Raw genomic sequence first — 18724 nt, forward strand, 5'->3', positions numbered from 1 at the left:
CTATCATCCTATTCTCCATGAAAACAATTCCAAAAATACAGAAATCATAAAAATTGGTCCAGCCGTTCTCGAGTTCTTTTATTGCTATTTCAATTGATAAAATATCATTTTTCAATACGTATTATCCTATTTCCCATGAAGACAAATCCAAAAACATGAAAATTGGTTTTGCCGTTCTTGAGTTTTTCATTATTATTATTTCTGTTTTGTAAATTTTTGACAATATGTACGAGTTAGCAGTGACGTTGTTGAAAAAATAGATAAGAGCTTGACAGACAAAAAATTTGGATTTCAATTTGGTACTTCAAGTCTGGATATTTCCAATAACACCTAATTTACAGGTAAAGTCAAAACATATGGTCCTTCGAGCCAGATATTTCCAATAACACCTAATTGACAGGTAAAGTCAGAACATAATATGATGTGTCCTTGCCTATGAAGAACAGCAATTTGGTAATACAAAGTCAGAATTATGTCTGAATTGAGAACGAGTAAACGAATCGCCGAAAAAGAAACCAAAAAGATGCAGAAAATAATAATGCTGAAGCCGAGGAGAAGATAAACAGACCAGAAAAGGTGCATGTGCACTTTTTTGATAAATTTTCTGATGAATCGATGGTAGATTCAAATGACGTTGACAAATCTACCCGAGAATCAATGAATGCAGACAGCAAGAAGAATTATTCTGTATATGGTAAATCTCATGAAAGCAAGAAAGTCAGCACAATAAGTACGGTGTCATCAAGACGCCAATGTGACAATGGGAAATCAAAATTCGGATAAAAAACAAACAACTGGAAATTAAAAATCAGCAAGAAGTTTTGAAAAAACAACAAGAAATCAAAGATTTGGAACTTGCAATGAAAGTAGCTGAAATTGAAGAAATTGTCAGTAACTACTTACCAGGATAAAATTGGATCAGATGGATATAAGGAGGCAGTGGCAAGCTATGTTCCTAACGTACAGAAGTCGATGACAGGAAGAACTCTGTAGGACGGTAATGACAAAGCAGGTATTTTCACACCAAAATATGAGCTAGATCAGAAAAATGAGACCAAGGTAGGTGATTTTTATTCACAAAATCCACATTCCGAAAAAAGTCATAAATGCATACGTCGATGTCAAGTGACAGACAATGACATTCGGAAAATTTTGGTTAGACAAGGTGTACCAATAGAATTGCCAATTTTCGGTGGCAATCCTATAGAGTGGCCATATTTTATTCAAGAATACAAACATTCTACATCTATATGTAGCTATTCCAAAGAAGAAAATCAATGTCGACTTCAAAAATGTCTCAAAGGTAACGCAAAAAAATTAACTCAATCTCTACTAATATTGCAACAAAATGATGGCAGATTAATTGACCTCTTACAAAACCGTTTTGGACGTTCAGAACATCTTACTTTTATTAGACAGGATTAGCAAGTTTCCCAATGTTAGGTATGAAAAACTAGATATGTTAGTAGAGTTCTCAGATGAAGAGTTTTGTTGAAACCATTGAGACATTAGATGAAGAAGACCATTTTCGTAATCCAATATTGTTAAAGGAATTAGTGGACAAATTACCAACTTCACAAAAATTCAATTGGGTGAAATATATCAAATAAAAAATCCAAATGCGAATTGATTGAATTCACTACTTGGTTAGAATCAAAATCAAATGCAGCATGCCAACTTTTGATTCCATGTACTTCAGGCGACAAAGGTTGTAACTCAAAAAATAAAATACGTAAAACTGTTACCCCCACAACAAAAACCGTTTCCAAAACTTGTATGTGTTGTAGAAATGAAATTCAGCATTTGACTGTCCAAAATTCAACGCTTTCTCAACAGAAGAAAGATGGTCCTTCATAACATCAAAAAGAATATGTTTTACTTGTCTTTCTCCATTTCATAGCATCAAAAACTATAGAACAAAAAATTGTGCAATATCAATGGCTGCTGCTATGAATATTCAAGAAAATACAGATGTTGAAACTAATTGTCACATATTGACAAACAGAAAAGTATTACTCAAAATTTTACTCATGGTGATCTATAAAGGAAAACAATCAGTCGAAACATTTGCCTTTCTTGACGTTGCTTCAACAGTTTCATTAATCGACGAGGATTTTGCAGATGAATTGAATTTGACAGGTCCTAAACAACATCTTCAATTAAAATGGAAGAACAGAATAATTCAAGAGTTGTCAGGTTCAAAATATCTTCCCATCCAAATCAAAATTCAAATTTCTATGTGCGTCACGTTCGAACAGTCAAAGGTTTATCTTTACCAAGCCAATCGGTGAATGTTAGTGAAATTTATGTACGTTATCCATATATAGACAACAGATTCGAGTCATTAGTTGACGCCTAACCAAAAATTTCGATTGGGCAAGATAATTGGCAATTACTGGTAAGTACAAAAGTTATATCAGGACCTTGGCATGGACCTGCAGCCAGAAAAACGCCTCTTGGATGGGCCATACATGGTAATTTCAGGAATGATGATTGAACTGTTCCTAAAAATTTTCCAAAATGGCAAAAATTACTACGTTCAACCGCATGGATGTTCAGATTCCTGAATAATTGCAGAAAAAACAGATGGGAAACTTGATGTACTGAAATTGGACAGAGCAAAAATTCAGTTGCAGAAAAAGGTACAGTTCGAATCATACCCTGAAGAAATATTAATTTTCAAAAGGAAAGGAAAATTGACGCCGTCAAATAATTTGTACACATTTGATTGTTCATTTGATGAAGCCGTAGGACTGATAGAATGTTATGGAAAAATTGATAATGCATTTGTGAATGGAAACACCAAAAGGCCTGTCACATTGAATGCTAAACATGAAATCACAAAATTAATCATCAAATACCACCATGAACTCGTGAACCATCATGGTCAATAAACAGTTGTTAATAATCTACTCCAAAAATATTGCATTCCCAAAATTCGCCAAGCAGTTCGAAGCTATTGGGCAAATTGCCAAATGTGCCGAAACAGAAGAAGTTCTCCAAAAGTACCTCTAATAGACAATTGCCAATTTGTCGACTCGAACCCACTGTGAGGCCGTTTATTAAAACCAGCGTGGACTATTTTGGACCAATTGAAATAACTGTGAAAAGATTACGCGAGAAACGATATGGTGTAATATTTACTTCTATGGTTACAAGAGCTGGCTACTTAGAAATAACCCAAGATATGACCACTAATGGATTCATTCATTTATTCAGACAATTTGATTGCGGAAGAGGTTTCCCTGAAGGAATTTTTAGTGATAATGGAACCAACTTAAAAAGAGCGGAAGCGGAACTGGCAGAAAATCTTCAGAATATGGACCAAGAGCAAATTGAAAAATATGGCACCGCATATGGGTGGCGCATGAGAACATTTGATACAATCCATCAAAAAACATTTGACAGGAATTTTAAGGGAAAGATATCCCCAAGAGTATGTCTTGAGGACTGTTTATATTTACCTAGAAATGTGCACTATTAGTATATCCGCTCGAAGACCGGCACAATGTTTATCGTTTCGGAATATACTGCTATAAATAAAACGCAAACTTTCTCTTTTTTCCTTCAAAAGCGTTTTTTATTCTTCTTGTTGACAAAAACTGTCATTCAACTATTTTTCAAAATGTGAAAACAAATACAAAGTGATTCTTATTCAAAATAAAACTCAACATTCTCCCCCCTGTATTCAAACAATGAACTAGTTTTGAATACTTCCTCCTAATAACTGAATTGGACACAGCTTGGCAACAGGGTGGCGATAAATATTGTCTTGAATCTTGATATCTACGACTCTTACTCTTCCATCTTTACCGGGGTGTACGTCAACAATTTTTCCTAATGGCCAATTGTTTCTTGGTAGCTTATTATCCATGAGTATGACAATATCACCCTTTGCTACATTTTTCTTTTCTTGAGTATGGGTATGTATTCCCTTATCCAACGATTCCAGAAATGTTCTGCAAGTTGTTGTGAAAACTGCCAACGTTTTTTCAAATCGTAGTTGATTTCATTTGCATCAAAAGTTATAGGTCGCTTTGCTATGCTAGATGTACCTATGAGGAAATAATTTAGTGTAAGACTTTCGAAATCCTCTCCATCGGAAGATACAGATGTCAGAGGTCTACTGTTTACTATATGTTCCACTTCTGCTAGCAAAGTTAAAAGAACTTCTTGCTTAGGTGCTTTTTCGTTCAGAATCTTTTTCAGTCCATCTTTCACCGATCGTACCATGCGCTCCCATATTCCACCCATATGTGGGCTTGCTGGTGGAATAAACTTCCAATCAATTTCCTGAGATACCATCTTCCTCTTGATTAAATCTTCATCTGAATTTCTGATTATCTCCTTCAATTCTCGGTTTGCTGTAGTAAGATTTGAACCATTGTCGCTCCAAATTGATAAAGGCTGTCCCCTCCTAGAAATGAATCTCCTTATTGCTAAAATCGCTGAATCTGTGGTAAGAGATTCTGCGATCTCTATATGGATAGCTCTAATTGAAAGACATGTGAAGATTACCCCATATCTTTTTTCTTTTCTTCGTCCAATAGAAACTTCCATGGGTCCAAAATAATCTATTCCAGTATAGGTGAATGCTCTAGGTGGTTTCTGCAGTCGTTGCTCTGGAAGTTGTCCCATTACAGGAACCTGATGTTTTGTTCTTCTTATGCTACAGAAATTGCAAAACCTTATTGTTTTAGTTACCAGTTTTCTGGCCTGCAGTATCCAAAATCTTTGCCTTATTTTATTTAGAGTTTGTTGTAGACCTGCATGATTATTTTTTGAATGATAAAATTGAACAAGTTATCTAGTGAATGTGTGTTTATTGTCTAGTATGATTGGCCTCTTTGCTTGAGGAGAGAGCTCTGAAGAGTTATCTGTTCTTCCTCCCAAACAAATAATATCATCTTCCATATATGGTGACAATTGATAAAGTTTGCTTGATTTTTGTATAGGTCTATTTTTCATCAGAAAAACAATCCTCTTGCACTTTCCTATACCAAATTCTTTCTGCTCTCTTCAATTCTTCAATTGTCAATTCTTGTTTTTGGATATTTTTGCCAAGTTGTTTGATATTATGTTGAAATCTGAAAACATAGGCTGTGCTTCTTATCAATTTCATGTAGTCAGAAAATCTTGTGATGTCTGGTAAATATTCAATTCTATGTGAAACTGTCAATAATATGAATTCATGTTTAAGTTCGAAGGTTTCAGGATTTTCTTGAATTTCTTCGTCCTTGTCTATTCTTTTCTGTTCCATTGGCCAAAATTCTTGGTTATTGTATAAAAATTCCGGACCTTGAAACCACTGACTGTTTTCTTGTAGATTTATGTCTTTTGTATCTCGAGTAGCTTCATCTGCTATGTTCAGATTGGAAAGAATCCAATGCCAGTCAGGAATTTTCGTGTTCTCCTGAATCTCGCCCACTCGATGCGTAATAAAAGTTTTGAACACTCTTGGTTCTGATCTCAACCAACACAAAACCGTTTTCGAGTCTGTCCAAAAGTGTGTTTGATTCACTTCGAATGAATGTTCTTTCCTTATTGTTATTGCCAATCTGGAACCCATTACAGCGGCTTGAAGTTCCAAACGTGGAATTGTTATTGGCTTTAGAGGTGCTACTTGCGTCCTTGCCATCACCAAAGAGACATGAATGTTTTCATTCTTCTCAAATCTGAAATAACCTACTGCCGAAAACGCTTGCTCACTCGCGTCACAGAAGATGTGAAGCTGTAAATTAAAATCATAAATGAAGTTCAATGCATAACACCTAGGTATCTTGAGATCTTCAATTTTTGAAAATACATCAATCCATTTCTCCCATTTGATATTCTGATTATGAGTTATCTCATCATCTCAACCTATGCCACTTCTCCATATATCCTGTAAAAGAATTTTTGCTCTAATGACATAGTGTGCGAGAAGTCCTAGAGGATCATAAAGAGACATCACTATTTTGAGGATCTGCCTCTTTGTTAGATTTTTTCCTTTCGAAATCATTTCTTTCATTTTTGAAGAATTCAAAGAAAACGCCAGATGATCGGATGATGGAATCCATTTCAAACCGAGAATTCTCTGCGACAAATTGTTTCTTTCTTGCAGAAGTTTTTCATCACCCTTAAGTTCTTCTGGAATATGTCTATAAACTTCTTTCGAATTGCATACCCAATCTCTCAGTTCAAATCCTCCTTGTCTGTGGATGAAAATAACTTCCTTTATGAGGCGAATAGCTTCTTCCTCTGTGTACACACTGTCCAGGTAATCATCCATATAATGCCTATTTATTATTCCATCTACAGCTTGAGGATACTTGTTCTGGAACTCTAATGCATTTCGATTTTTAATATATTGTGCCGAAAAAGACGAGCCCACAGAATCAAAAATTATCACCTTCATTTCATAGGTGCTAGGTTCTTCATTGGGATTATTTCTCCAGAGAAATCGTTGTCCAGCACGATCTTCTTTCCTGATAACTATTCTGTGGAACATATCTCTAATATCTGCTGAGAAAGCTACATCTTTCTCTCTGTATTTGAGAATAACTCCAATTCAATAAATCAGGTCCTCTCAATAAAAAATCATTCAAACATTTCCCTTCCACCTTGGCAGCCGCATCAAAGACGAACCTCAATTTGCCGGGTTTATTTTCATTTACGACTCCAAAATGTGGCAAATACCATACCTTACTTTATTCTTCATTTCCTTCTATCACTTTCTCTGCATAGTCTTTCTCTAAATATTCTTCTATTTTCTATTTGTAGGTCATAGCGAATTCCAAATCTCCAGTCATTCTTCTTTCAAGATACTGAAGTCTTGTTGAACTATCATCTCTCCATAACAAACCAGTTTCCCAACGGTCTCCATCCCCTATTCTTCTTGAAACTGATTCTATTATTTGAACTGCTTTTTTGTCTTCCGAATTCATTGATCTTTCTTCAGAATTTTTGACGCCAAATGACTCCGTGGAAAAATAATTCTTGATTTCTTCATGTAATTTTTCATCACAGTTCATCTGATTATGGAAAATATGAAGAACAGTATTGCTATCTTGTCTACCTCTGAATTCTCTCAAATTTCCATGTGCTATCCATCCCAATTTAGTTTTTGATAACGCTGGCGAGTTCTTAGGACCTTCAATTACTTCTCGACTAGTGATTAGATCCCAGTTATCTTGTCCTATCAACAATTGCGGTTTTGCTTGAGCCATACTAGCAAAATCTATATATTCCAGATGGCTCCATTTTTCTTTTAGTCTTTTTCCATCAACCGTTTGCCTAAGAAGATCCATGTCTTTCACTGTATATGCATTTTCCATCTGATAAAATGTGGTCAGCTATTTCAAAACTAACTTTTTTTGAAAATAATCTCTTGCAAGTTTCTTCGTGGGTCCACTTCAAACCTAACTCTGTTTCTTCGCCAACGAGGTTCATCTTGTCTGCTAAATCTTGATCAAGAAGAGTTACCGTTGAAGCTTCGTCAAATAATGCATAAATTTCAAGTTCATCCTGAGAAGATCTTATTATAACCGGAGCGATTTTCAATAAAATTTCTGTACTGAATGATTTTGTGGTATGAGCAACTATTTCTAGACTAACAGTATCATTGTTCTCCTTAATTTTATCAAATGCGTCATTATGAAGACTTTTATGATGTATATTTTCACAGTTGTTTACCCCACATTTCTTTTTGTTACGACAAAATTTTATTTTGTGAGATGTTCCCAAACAAGAAAAACATATACCATTACTTTTTACGAAATCCCATTTTTTGTCTATCGAGAGATCCAAAAAAGTTTTGCATTTATCTATTATATGTTTCTCTTCACACATGATACATTTGCGAACTGAAGTACTCTTCTCTTGAGAAGTAAGAAGAGTTGTTTTGAATCTCTCTTTATGAGGCTGATTTTGAGAGAACTTACCAGATACCTGATTTGTAGAAGGCTTACCCACATTCATAGATTGAGCGTAGCTTGCTGCTTCCGACTTTCTCCACAGCCACTTTTCAAATTCTTGTAAAGTTCTCTTACCATTCTTCTCATTCTTCTTTTTCACCCCATGAAAGCTGCATGTTGTAGGGTAACTTTTGAAGAATTTCGTCCAGAATTTGAGGGCAATCCAAATAGTTCTGCTTGTTCATGTTTTCTAGGGTAACCACCAGATTTGATACATCTTTCGCAAAATGTGTTAGAGACCTGAAATCATTATTTTTCATTATAGGAAAGTTCTTGGCCTTATTGACCAGACTTTTCACAATCAAATCTGCTCGACCGTATCTACCAATCAAAATGTCGATAATCGGTTTGATTGATGAAATAGATAACAACAATCCCTCCACTGATCGTCTAGCATCCCCTTTCAAAGCTCAACCTACACATATTTTCTTCATCTGTTAAACCCAATAAGTTAGTTGTTGAAAGAAATTGTTGATAGAAACTTGGCCATTCAATAGTTTCTCCAGAAAAAATTGGTAAATCTTTGTCAATTGATTGTCTCGCCAACAACTGCCTAATTTCTGCACCTGAAGCTTCTTCATTTTTTCTATAATGTATGTCTTGCCCCTGTATTATTTTCGAAAAAAGCCCTCGTACTATTATGAGTATTGTCAATTTGACTTTTGTGGAACGACCTCTTATCTGTCATATTCTTGACGTCCGTATTTTGCAACCAATTACGCACTTCCACTTCAGAATCAACAGAAGAAATCTCGTCATCTTTTGAATGATGTGAATTTCTGAGCGAAATGTTGTCACCTTCCGAACGGTATGTATTACTTACTCCCAAATCAAATTTCTCACTTAGTCTAGCTTTTTCTAATGCCAACCTATTTTCAATCATTTGCTTCTCCATTTCGAACTGTTTAGACAACAATATAGCTATTTTTTCGTCAGCTTTTACCTGGACTTCCATGAGTTTTCTCATATAAATACTTGCATTGGATCTCACAGATAAAGATACTGAAACCAATTTAGACTGTGCACCATCATTTCTACTGCTTCTACTGGACGAGACTACAGATAACTTGTCTTCTGTGGCATCGCGTTCAGCATTGTCAACTTTTCTAACTTCGCCGATGGTGGTGACATCCTTTTTATGACTCTCGTTTTTTTCTTTGGCAGTCTTGCTACGTGTTTCCATTTTGCCATTCTCTAGGCTGAAGGACCAGCACAATGTTTATATTTACCTAGAAATGTGCACTATTAGTATATCCGCTCGAAGACCGGCACAATGTTTATATTTACCTAGAAATGTGCACTATTAGTATATCCGCTCGAAGACCGGCACAATGTTTATCGTTTCGGAATATACTGCTATAAATAAAACGCAAACTTTTCCTTTTTTCCTTCAAAAGCGTTTTTTATTCTTCTTATTGACAAAAACTGTCATTCAACTATTTTTCAAAATGTCAAAACAAATACAAAGTGATTCTTATTCAAAATAAAACTAAACAAGGACAGCCTTCGCAGAAATAGAGAACATTTTGAACTCCCGACCACTGACGCACGTATCAACTGATCCGAATGATTCTGATGCACTGACTCCAAACCATTTATTGGTTGGGCCATTATATGCTGCATTACTTTGTTCAAAGATAAAAGAAACAAATTCACAACTCCTGAAGAAATGAAAGGCAGATCAGTAGATTGCCGATATATTCTGGCAACGTTGGTTATGTGAGTATGTGCCATCACTAATTAAAAGAAGCCAATGGCACAATGAACAGAATCCTCTCAAAATAGATCATATTGTTCTCGTCTATGAACCTAACGCACCTCGGAACTGTTGGCTCAAAAGGAAAATAGTACATCTTCATGCAGCAAAGAAAGGAAAAATACGTGTGGCCGACGTTATGACAGCCAAAAAATATTTTTCCGAACACAAGTCTCCAGAATATGTGTGTTGCCAGTACACGACCAGAACGAAAAGATGAGTAATTGTTGATGGGACAATTACTGAAGGGGACAATGTTGGAGTTTATTTCGTTCATTCAGTTTATATTTATTACAATCTGTATAATTCTATTTTGTAAATCTTTGATGAGTTAGCTGTGATGTTCTTGAAAAAAATAAATAAGAGTTTGACAAAGAAAAACTTAGGATTTCAATTTGGTTCTTCGAGACTGGCTAATTCTAATAACACCTAATTTACAGGTGAAGTCAAAACAATTTCGATTGATGGAATATTATTTTTTTAATACTCATTATCCTATTCCCGATGAAGACAAATTCAAAACAAGAAAATCAATAATGTTGGCCCAGCCGTTATTGAGTTCTTCATTATCATTATTATTTTTATTGATAAAATATATCCTAATACTTATTATCCTACTCCCGATGAAGAGAAATCCAAAAACACAAAAATCATAAAAATACGTCTTGTCTTTCTTGAGTTCTTTCTTATTTTCATGTTCTTCATATTTACTCACCTTTTAAACCTTCCCTTGACTTCCGCAAATAATTCAAAATCAAAATTTGCCAAAACGATCCAGCCGGTCTCGAGTTTTAGCGAGACTAACGAACATCATATCATTCTTATATAAGATTCAAATAATCTTTTTAGCTTCAGTGAAGTGTTAACCTCTTTCAAGATAGGGATTATTGTTTTGACATGTTTCAATTGTTCAAATGTAACATTCTGTTTGACACGGTCATCATCGCCAACAGCTAGTTGAGCCATTTTATAAACATTTTATAATATTGTACTATCATCATGCAACTTTTGTAGATTTTTCTTGAAGATAATAATAAATTTCATCGAAATATTGGAAAAAAAAATGTTATAGGAGTACACTTCCACATTTGTGGTTTTGGTTAAAAGATCTTGTGTTCACAATAATACTACCTTAATTACCACTCAGGCAGCTATATCCACCTACGTGACATCAAAATACAAAACACTAAAAAATATTCTTCATCTCTGATTTCCTGGACACGGATATCACGTAGGTGGCTATAGCTGCTTCTGTAGTAATTTTAGTAGTATTCTTGTGAACACAAGATCTATTAACTGAAACCACGAATGTGCGGATGACTTTTGCTGATGGCTCCGTCCATTTATACTTCTTATGTGTAAAAAATTTGTTTGAATTTCTACAGCCTTTAAAAAAAAACATTTCGAATTGATCTGACTGTCAAAATACGACAACACACTGAAAGAGAAGAGATGTGAAAGTAGCACATTTCAGTGACATTAAAAAGCAAATTCTGAAACAAATGAATATATATTTCTTCCCAATGACAACTACGGGATATCTTGGGAACATTATGATTGTGTGATAAAAATCGAAGCACTTTATTAGTACTTTCCGTTTTATCATTTGGTATATGGTATATTGGTATATGGTATAAAAATGATATCTAGCACATCAAATGTTACAATAAAATGATTCCAGACAAAATCCAAGTTTTATTTTCTTGACAGGTACACGATGTCCTCAAACTTTCAAAATTTCATCTCTTATATATCCTTCCTAGTTTCCGGTCCCACTTACACGATTGTAAAACCCACTGACACCTTATGGATAATTTAACGTTGTCCCTCTCTGGTCTCAAAATGGTCATCGTGATATCTAGGTGAAAAAATAAAAATTATTAGAAGTTAGGATAAAATACTATCTTGTCATTTCTTCTTGGCTAGAATAGTGAAAATTAATCGATAACTTCATGAAATAGTTGTTAACTATTTGTTCTTTCGTGATCCCATATTGTTATTTTGATTTAAAGGTATTCAGATGACAACTGCCAGCAGCCGTTAAAAAATCTTAACTATTTATGAATTTGAAAAGTAATTTAGCATTTACTATTATTTGAAATTTCTATTCCATCGATGAGAGATTTACCATCTATAGCACCAGTATTTGAACGTGTCTGTGTGGCCTCAATAGTTGTCTGGTTATCTTCATTCTCTTTGAAACTGAATTTTCAATATAGGACTTCGCCACCGCAGATAATCTTTGGAACAGCTCCAATAGTATGAATGCCAACAACTTATTTCATACATTCACCATTCTTATAAACAATGAGTATTCGCTGATTTTCCAAATTTGAAGGCCGCAACTTTACATATTTTTGGTGTAAACCATATGCATCAGAAGAAAGTCCTCCTTTGGGAATGACGAATACCCTATTATTTTTATTTTTAGCATACCTCAATATAGCAAAACTCTGGTGTTTTCAAAATCATCCATAGTCAGCTTAACAAGTTCGCCACGTCTAGAGGCGCCAAAAATACCACACATCAAAACAACCTTTTCAAACAACCATATATGCTCATCTGCCTCCAACAAAAACTTAGTTACTTCTTTCAGAGAACATGTTCACTTCATTTGGTGTGTATTCATCAGACTTTCGTCTCAAAAACAAAAATAGTTTTCTAAAGTTGAAAATACCATTTCTGTAATACTCTAATATGTTGTAGGATTAAAAAAAGTGACCTTGAAATGTCAATGTTGTCCTAAACTTTCAAAACAAGATTCAACTTTGAAATCTTGGTTAACAGCGAGTTAGGGGAATAAACCTCTGATTTTCCTTTCGTATATGCTAATAATACATTTTCATTGACCACCTTTACATTCTTGCTTTTACGCGCCTCTTCTAAATTTTCATATTCTTTTTGATATCGCTCTTGACTTATTTTTGGCAGTACATGATTCTCCCAATATTTCTGAAGAAATTTTATTTTGTTCCTCAATTTCTTCAATTTTATCCATGGTCGTTGGAATATTGTAAAGCTGTTCCATGACAACACAATGTTGGGATTTTTCTGTAGAATTACGAGATACACGATTTGTTCTTTCCTCGGAATCAAAATGTAATCTTTCAGGGGAATTACGAAAAGTCCCGAACGACACAGCGGCCGATACGCTGATGGTGATGTTCTTGTTCAGCTAGTGCTCTTTGTTTCAAGTATTGAATTATGGAAATTTAATCTCAGAAATTGTGTACCAAAAAAATTCAAAAATTTTTATGACGAGTCATTGTCTGTAATGATTTTTGTGAATTTTTTGAATTTTCAAAGCAAATATTGATTAAGAATGATAATTACCAGACGCAGAACAAATTTCGATTGTTTTATTTTTATCGAATGTTAATTTGCCAAACACCGAACTAATTGCATCAGGTAAACGAAGTCAAAATACCGTCAATGAACAGGGCAACACTTTTTTTTTCAGTTCAAGCATAACCTATCTAACGTATAAACGATCGGTTTTCATTTCAGTTTACACCTTGCAATAATTGGGTTAAGAAAACTGAATTGGAATATTAGCGTTATGAATATCTGGCGCCATCTATCAGTCAGAGACAATTAATTTCAAATTCATAACGGAGCAATCTATTTATAATGCAGAACTGTCGTTCGTGCTTGAAAGTATTCTTTTCAACAATTATGGTACGATAGTGAGAGATGACTCTACATTTCATGATAATTTTCATGTATTGAGACCAAGTCCATTATTATAATGGATATCTTTTGTTCTATTCTCTATCAAAAAAAACACAATCTTATCCTTCATAATATTAGTTATTCAGATTATTGTTGGGATTCAATGTTTTCTATTTCAAACGAAATAATGAATTTACGTGAATTGAAAGTGGTATATTTTATAAAGAGAAAAATTTTTAGGAAAGAATGGTTTTGGCTTTCCACTTCTACATCTTCAAACAAAAATATGAGAATTTTCCAAAGAAAGGAAGAAAAGAATTGATTTTAAAATAAACTCTATTTGAAGATGTTTAGATCATGCATAGAATTCACTTTCAAGATACAAACTAGTAGAAAAAGCTCTTTACTACTTTCGAAGCAACAACTTTTATATGAACACTGTATTATACAAAATGAATATCTTTGTATAGAGTTACCTTTTTTTAAATTGAATGCTTTCTTCCTTTCTTTGACAAAAGTAGAACTTTTCTTTCTCAAAAAATCTCTCTTAAAAATATACTTCTTTCAATTCAAACAAAATACACATTTTTCTAATCAGTTTGTACTTGAAATATTCGTTGTGGAATTGAATCTGATATCAATCACAGGAGTGCTACACAATATAGTTTATGAAAGAGATATTATTCCAATAATTGAATAGAACTGACTGATACTTGATGAAAATCCATATTAAAGCTGATTAATACAGTTTATTGTATGATTTTCAACATAAAGGGTTTTACAAAAACCGCGACACGTGTTTCGCTATACAATAGCTTTCTCATGCGTAAACTGTTTTAATTACTTTCAGATAATATCTCACCTACATGAAACACTGTATAATTCAATGTTCATATAAAAGTATTTGTTTGGAAAGTACTCTTTTTTCGGGTAATCCGATGTTTATATGAAAGTAATTGTTACGAAAGGGCTTTCTCTACCAGTTTCTGAAAGTACCTCTATGCATGATCTATACATCTTTGTGAACCATTCAAGTTCAAATTGATTGCTTTTCACCATTCTTTGATGGTTACTTTTATTTTTTGTTTGTAGATGGAGAAGAAAACCGGACCGGCAGCCCAGGCGCAGCCGGGAAGGAGAACTCTATTCTCCCTCCGGTGCCGGCCGGGGTCCACAGCGCTAACCACCCGGTGGACACCCAACACTTGGTTCCCAATAATCAACGCATGAGCTGAGAGATAGCCTTATGCATTGCTACGAGAGTAGTGAGTCCGCGCAAAGGGGGTACATGGCGAGATTGCATGCTCTGTGGTGTGAAACACATCCGGAGCATGCCGCCTTTTCCACCCATACGTATCCTATCTTAGGCGTCAGGGCTATATAGCTCCTCCCCAGCCTGCTATCGAAGTGGTAGAAGTGGCAGTTCTACCACCCGTTGGCACGGCTGAAGGGGAGACTCACATCTTGTCACCAATGGAGTCAATCAGAACACGCAGGGTGCTCCACAGGATTAGGCCCCTGAAGACACAAGAACTGACTTGTTTGGATGCGGAGGTTCATAGTGTTCTAACAGAAGAGGCTGACATTTGGCAAATCAACAAGAGCCTCCACGTGTTGTGGATAATCCGCCGACTGCTGATCAGGTGGAATCCTTCTGGAAGGATATCTACGAACACCCGCAGCCACTCAAATTAGACACTCCAGTCCTAGCGCAGTTCGAAGCTTTCAACAGAGAGCTTCGACAGCCTGAGCTCAATGAACTGCGCAACCCGATAACGCCTGTTGACGTTCGAAGGGCCCTTGTTGGTTCCAAGAACTTTGCTGCACCAGGCTCAGATGAACTGAACACTTATTGGTGGAAAAAACTACCAAGTACCCACCGCCATCTGGCCAGAGTTTTCAACTCATGGCTGGATGGAGAGCAGCCGATTCCGGATTCGTTTGTCGAGGGGCGGACCGTTTTCATCCCCAAAAGCGAAGATTTGTCGATTCCTGAGAATTACAGACCAATAACATGCTTGAATTCGAGTTATAAGTTGTTTACAAGCATCTTATACACACGAATACTCACCGCAGTCGAGTATTCGAACTGATATATGAGCAGAGAGGGTCGAAAAGAGGAGTCGCTGGATGTAAAGAGAACCTGCTCATCGATAGATGTATAACGCAGGACTCGATACAATATAAGCGTAACCTCTCTATCGCCTGGATCGATTACCGATCCAGGCCATAGAGGCCATTTGATACAATTTCGCATGAGCTCATCTTGCTTTTGCTCAGATGCCTTGCTGTACCCGACAAAATAGTGAGATGCATTGAACAACTGATACCAGTTTGGCGAACTCGCTTTATCATAACATCTCGTCAAGCAAGAGTCCAAACAGGGTGGATCAATTTCAGAAGGGGTGTATTTCAGGGTGATTTCCTTAGTCCACTTCTCTTCTGCATCTCACTATTGCCATTATCCCTTGCGCTCAGAAACACTCGAGGATATAATTGTGGCACCCCCGGAAACCGGAGGCACAAGGTCACCCATTTGTTTTATATGGATGATCTTAAACTTTATGCCTCTGGAGAGAAGGATCTCTATTAGTCCTTGAGGGTGGTAGAAGAGTACACGCATGCTATCGGTATGAAATTCGGGATAGACAAATGTGCAATGGTCCATCTCAAAAGAGGACGATGCGGGGACTATGGAGAGGATGTGCAGCTCGTAGATGGAAGCATCTCACACCATCTGGATGCTGGAGAGACGTATACTTACCTCGGGTTGGAACAACGCCACTCACAAGAGGTAACAGCAGTGAAAAACTCTCTCCGCGGCAAGTATCAGAACAAACTTCGACAGATCTGGTCATCGCAACTGTCGGGAAAGAACAAAGTTGCTGCAACAAATATGCTTGTCGTTCCAATCTTACTCTACCCGTTTGGAGTAGTGGAGTGGACTCGGCAGGAGTGTATCAACCCGAAAAATGATGCATCTTCCGTTCCACGGTTGTACTTCACCCGTCAACAGAGAGGCCGTGAAATTTTGAGTTTGGAGTGTCTGCATGACAGAATGGTGCTGGATACATCCTGTGAAGTCGTCAGGAGTTCGGATCCCCTTCTCTGCATAGTCCGTGACCATGAGAGTAGGAATTGGAGCATTTCTCTCTCGGGCAGCTGCCCGAGCAGCTGATGAACTCGGTCACCTCTTTCGACACTGAACGAGGTGACCACAACTCTGTCACCGAGTTGGAACCTGTTCAGCAAAAAGCTCAGATGAAAGCTAAAGAGATCACCTTACTTCTGCGGAAACACAAGGATAAGCCAATGCATGGGGTCTTCTTCAATAACATTGGAGAACTTGGCTTATCAAAGCGCCTGACCTTCGCTTTTCTCAGGTCGAGTGGGCTGAAGTCGGAAACTGAGGGGTTCATCATGGCTTGCCAGGATGGTGTCTTCAACACCTCAGTCTACCGCAGTCGCGTGATGGGTATAGAGGTTCCTGACACAAGGTGCAGGGCCTGCCGCGAAGCGCCCGAGACCCTAATGCACTTGCTATCAGCATGTCCAGCATATGCGGTCTAAGCCTATATCCATCGACATAACGCAGAGCTAAGAGTGCTATTTTACCAGCTACGACACTCTTACGGTATTAACGAGACATCGGTGTTGCCCTACGATCCAGGGGATATTGAATCCGTTGTGGGGGAACAAGAAGTGCCGAATTTATTGGAACTATTCGTTACCCACCCTCAGGCACATACAAGCTAATAAGCCGGATGTGGTCCTTCCCGTCCACCAGAGCAAAACGATATTTGTCGTGAAGTTTTCAGCTCTTGGCGAGAATATCGTCAGAAGAGAGGAGGAAAAACGGATAAAATATCGAGATTTTTTCTTCGAACTCCGCAGACTCTATCCAGATCACTCTGTCAAGATGGTTGTTCTGATTATTGGAGTCCTTGGTGAAATTATGTCCTCTCTACTCTGGAATCTTGAAATCATACCGGCTTGCCGCGTTAAGGCAGAAATCTTAGCCGCACAGATGCAGAAGGCTGTCATTTTTGGCTCACTGCGCTTGCTCGGACCCAATAATCACTTACCCCACGGTGTGGGGAGTGGTCATTAGTTGATAATGCTGGCGCGCCTTCCCGAATGTATCGGGCCTTCGGGGAATAAGGCCTGACCAGCGTACACTACGGTGAAAAAAATTCCAAGAGCCTCCACGTATTGTGGATAATCCGCCCACCGCTGATCACGTGGAATCCTTCTGGAAGGACATATATTAACAACCGCAGCCACACAACTCAGACACTCCAGTCCTAGTGCATTTCGAAGCTTCCAGCAGAGAGCATCGACAGCCTGAGCTCAATGAGCTGCGCAACTCGATAACTCCGGATAATGTTCGAAGAGCCCTTGTGGGTTCCAGGCCCAGATGGGCTGAACACTTATTGGTGTGAAAAACTACCAAGCACCCACCGCCATCTGACCAGAGTTTTCAACTCATGGCTGGACGGAGAGTAGCCGACTCTGGATTTGTTTGTCGAGGGGCAGACCGTTCTCATCCCTAAAAGCGGGCATTTATCGATTCCTTAGAAACACAGACCGATAATATACTCAAAACCGTGTTATAAGTTGTTTACGAGAATCTTGTACACACAAATTCTCACCGCAGTTGACCGACTGTTCGAACGGTATACGAGAAGAGAGGGTCGAAGAGGAGAGTCACTGGAGAACCTGTTCATCGATAGATGCGTAATGCAGGACTCGATACAGTATACCTGACAAAATGGTGAGATGCCTTAAGCTACTGATACCACTCGCGGACTCGCTTCACTATAACATCTGGTGAGACTAGAGTCAAAACAGGGTGAGTCACTATCAAAGTGGGTGTATTTCAGAGTAATTTCCTTAGTTCCCTTTTTTTTTGCATATTGCCATTATCCGTTGCGCTCAGAAATACTAGAGGGTATAACTGTGGCACCCCGGACATTGGAGGTGCCACGGCCTCTTTGTTGTCGTGGAAAGTACAGCCGTGGAACGGACGATTTGATATGCCAATTCCCATGGAGATACATCATTTTTCAGGTCGATACAGCTACATACGATGACCAGATCTGTCAGGGTTTGTACCTGTACTTGTCGCGGAGAGAGTTTTTCGCTGCCATTGCCTCATGTGAGTTGCGTTGTTCCAACCCTAGTTAAGTATACGTTTCTCTGGCATCCAGATGGTGCAAGATACTTCCAACTACGATCTGGTCATCCTGTCCGTAGTCCCTGCATGTTATCTTTTGAGATGAAGCGTGGCGCATTATTTGTCTATCCCGAATTTCACACCAATAGCATCCGTGTATTCCTT

At 37.3% G+C, this 18724-nt stretch overlaps 3 protein-coding genes across 3 annotated transcripts; all 3 read right to left on the reverse strand.

Moving 5' to 3' along the window:
• Positions 1-3897: 3897 nt before the first annotated feature.
• Positions 3898-4638, reverse strand: LOC141485610 (uncharacterized). The gene has a single exon (XM_074182606.1). The coding sequence runs from the start codon at positions 4636-4638 to the stop codon at positions 3898-3900; it is 741 nt and encodes a 246-aa protein (XP_074038707.1).
• A 319-nt stretch (positions 4639-4957) lies between these two features.
• On the reverse strand, positions 4958-5638 carry LOC141485612 (uncharacterized). Its single transcript, XM_074182608.1, has one exon. It carries the CDS (start codon positions 5636-5638, stop codon positions 4958-4960), a length of 681 nt encoding a protein of 226 aa, XP_074038709.1.
• Positions 5639-5857: 219 nt separating this feature from the next.
• Positions 5858-6490, reverse strand: LOC141485613 (uncharacterized). Its single transcript, XM_074182611.1, has one exon. It carries the CDS (start codon positions 6488-6490, stop codon positions 5858-5860), a length of 633 nt encoding a protein of 210 aa, XP_074038712.1.
• Between the last annotated feature and the right edge of the window lie 12234 nt (positions 6491-18724).

The sequence above is a fragment of the Leptinotarsa decemlineata genome, unplaced genomic scaffold, assembly GCF_025532065.1.
Source record: "Leptinotarsa decemlineata unplaced genomic scaffold, Ldec_3_MD MMD2_tig00026328_RagTag_RagTag, whole genome shotgun sequence".
Taxonomy (NCBI): domain Eukaryota; kingdom Metazoa; phylum Arthropoda; class Insecta; order Coleoptera; family Chrysomelidae; genus Leptinotarsa; species Leptinotarsa decemlineata.

Excerpts from the sequence above, each read along its gene's own strand:
- LOC141485610 (XM_074182606.1), bottom strand. The coding sequence starts at position 4,638 with ATGGGACAACTTCCAGAGCAACGACTGCAGAAACCACCTAGAGCATTC.
- LOC141485612 (XM_074182608.1), bottom strand. The coding sequence starts at position 5,638 with ATGGCAAGGACGCAAGTAGCACCTCTAAAGCCAATAACAATTCCACGT.
- LOC141485613 (XM_074182611.1), bottom strand. The coding sequence starts at position 6,490 with ATGTTCCACAGAATAGTTATCAGGAAAGAAGATCGTGCTGGACAACGA.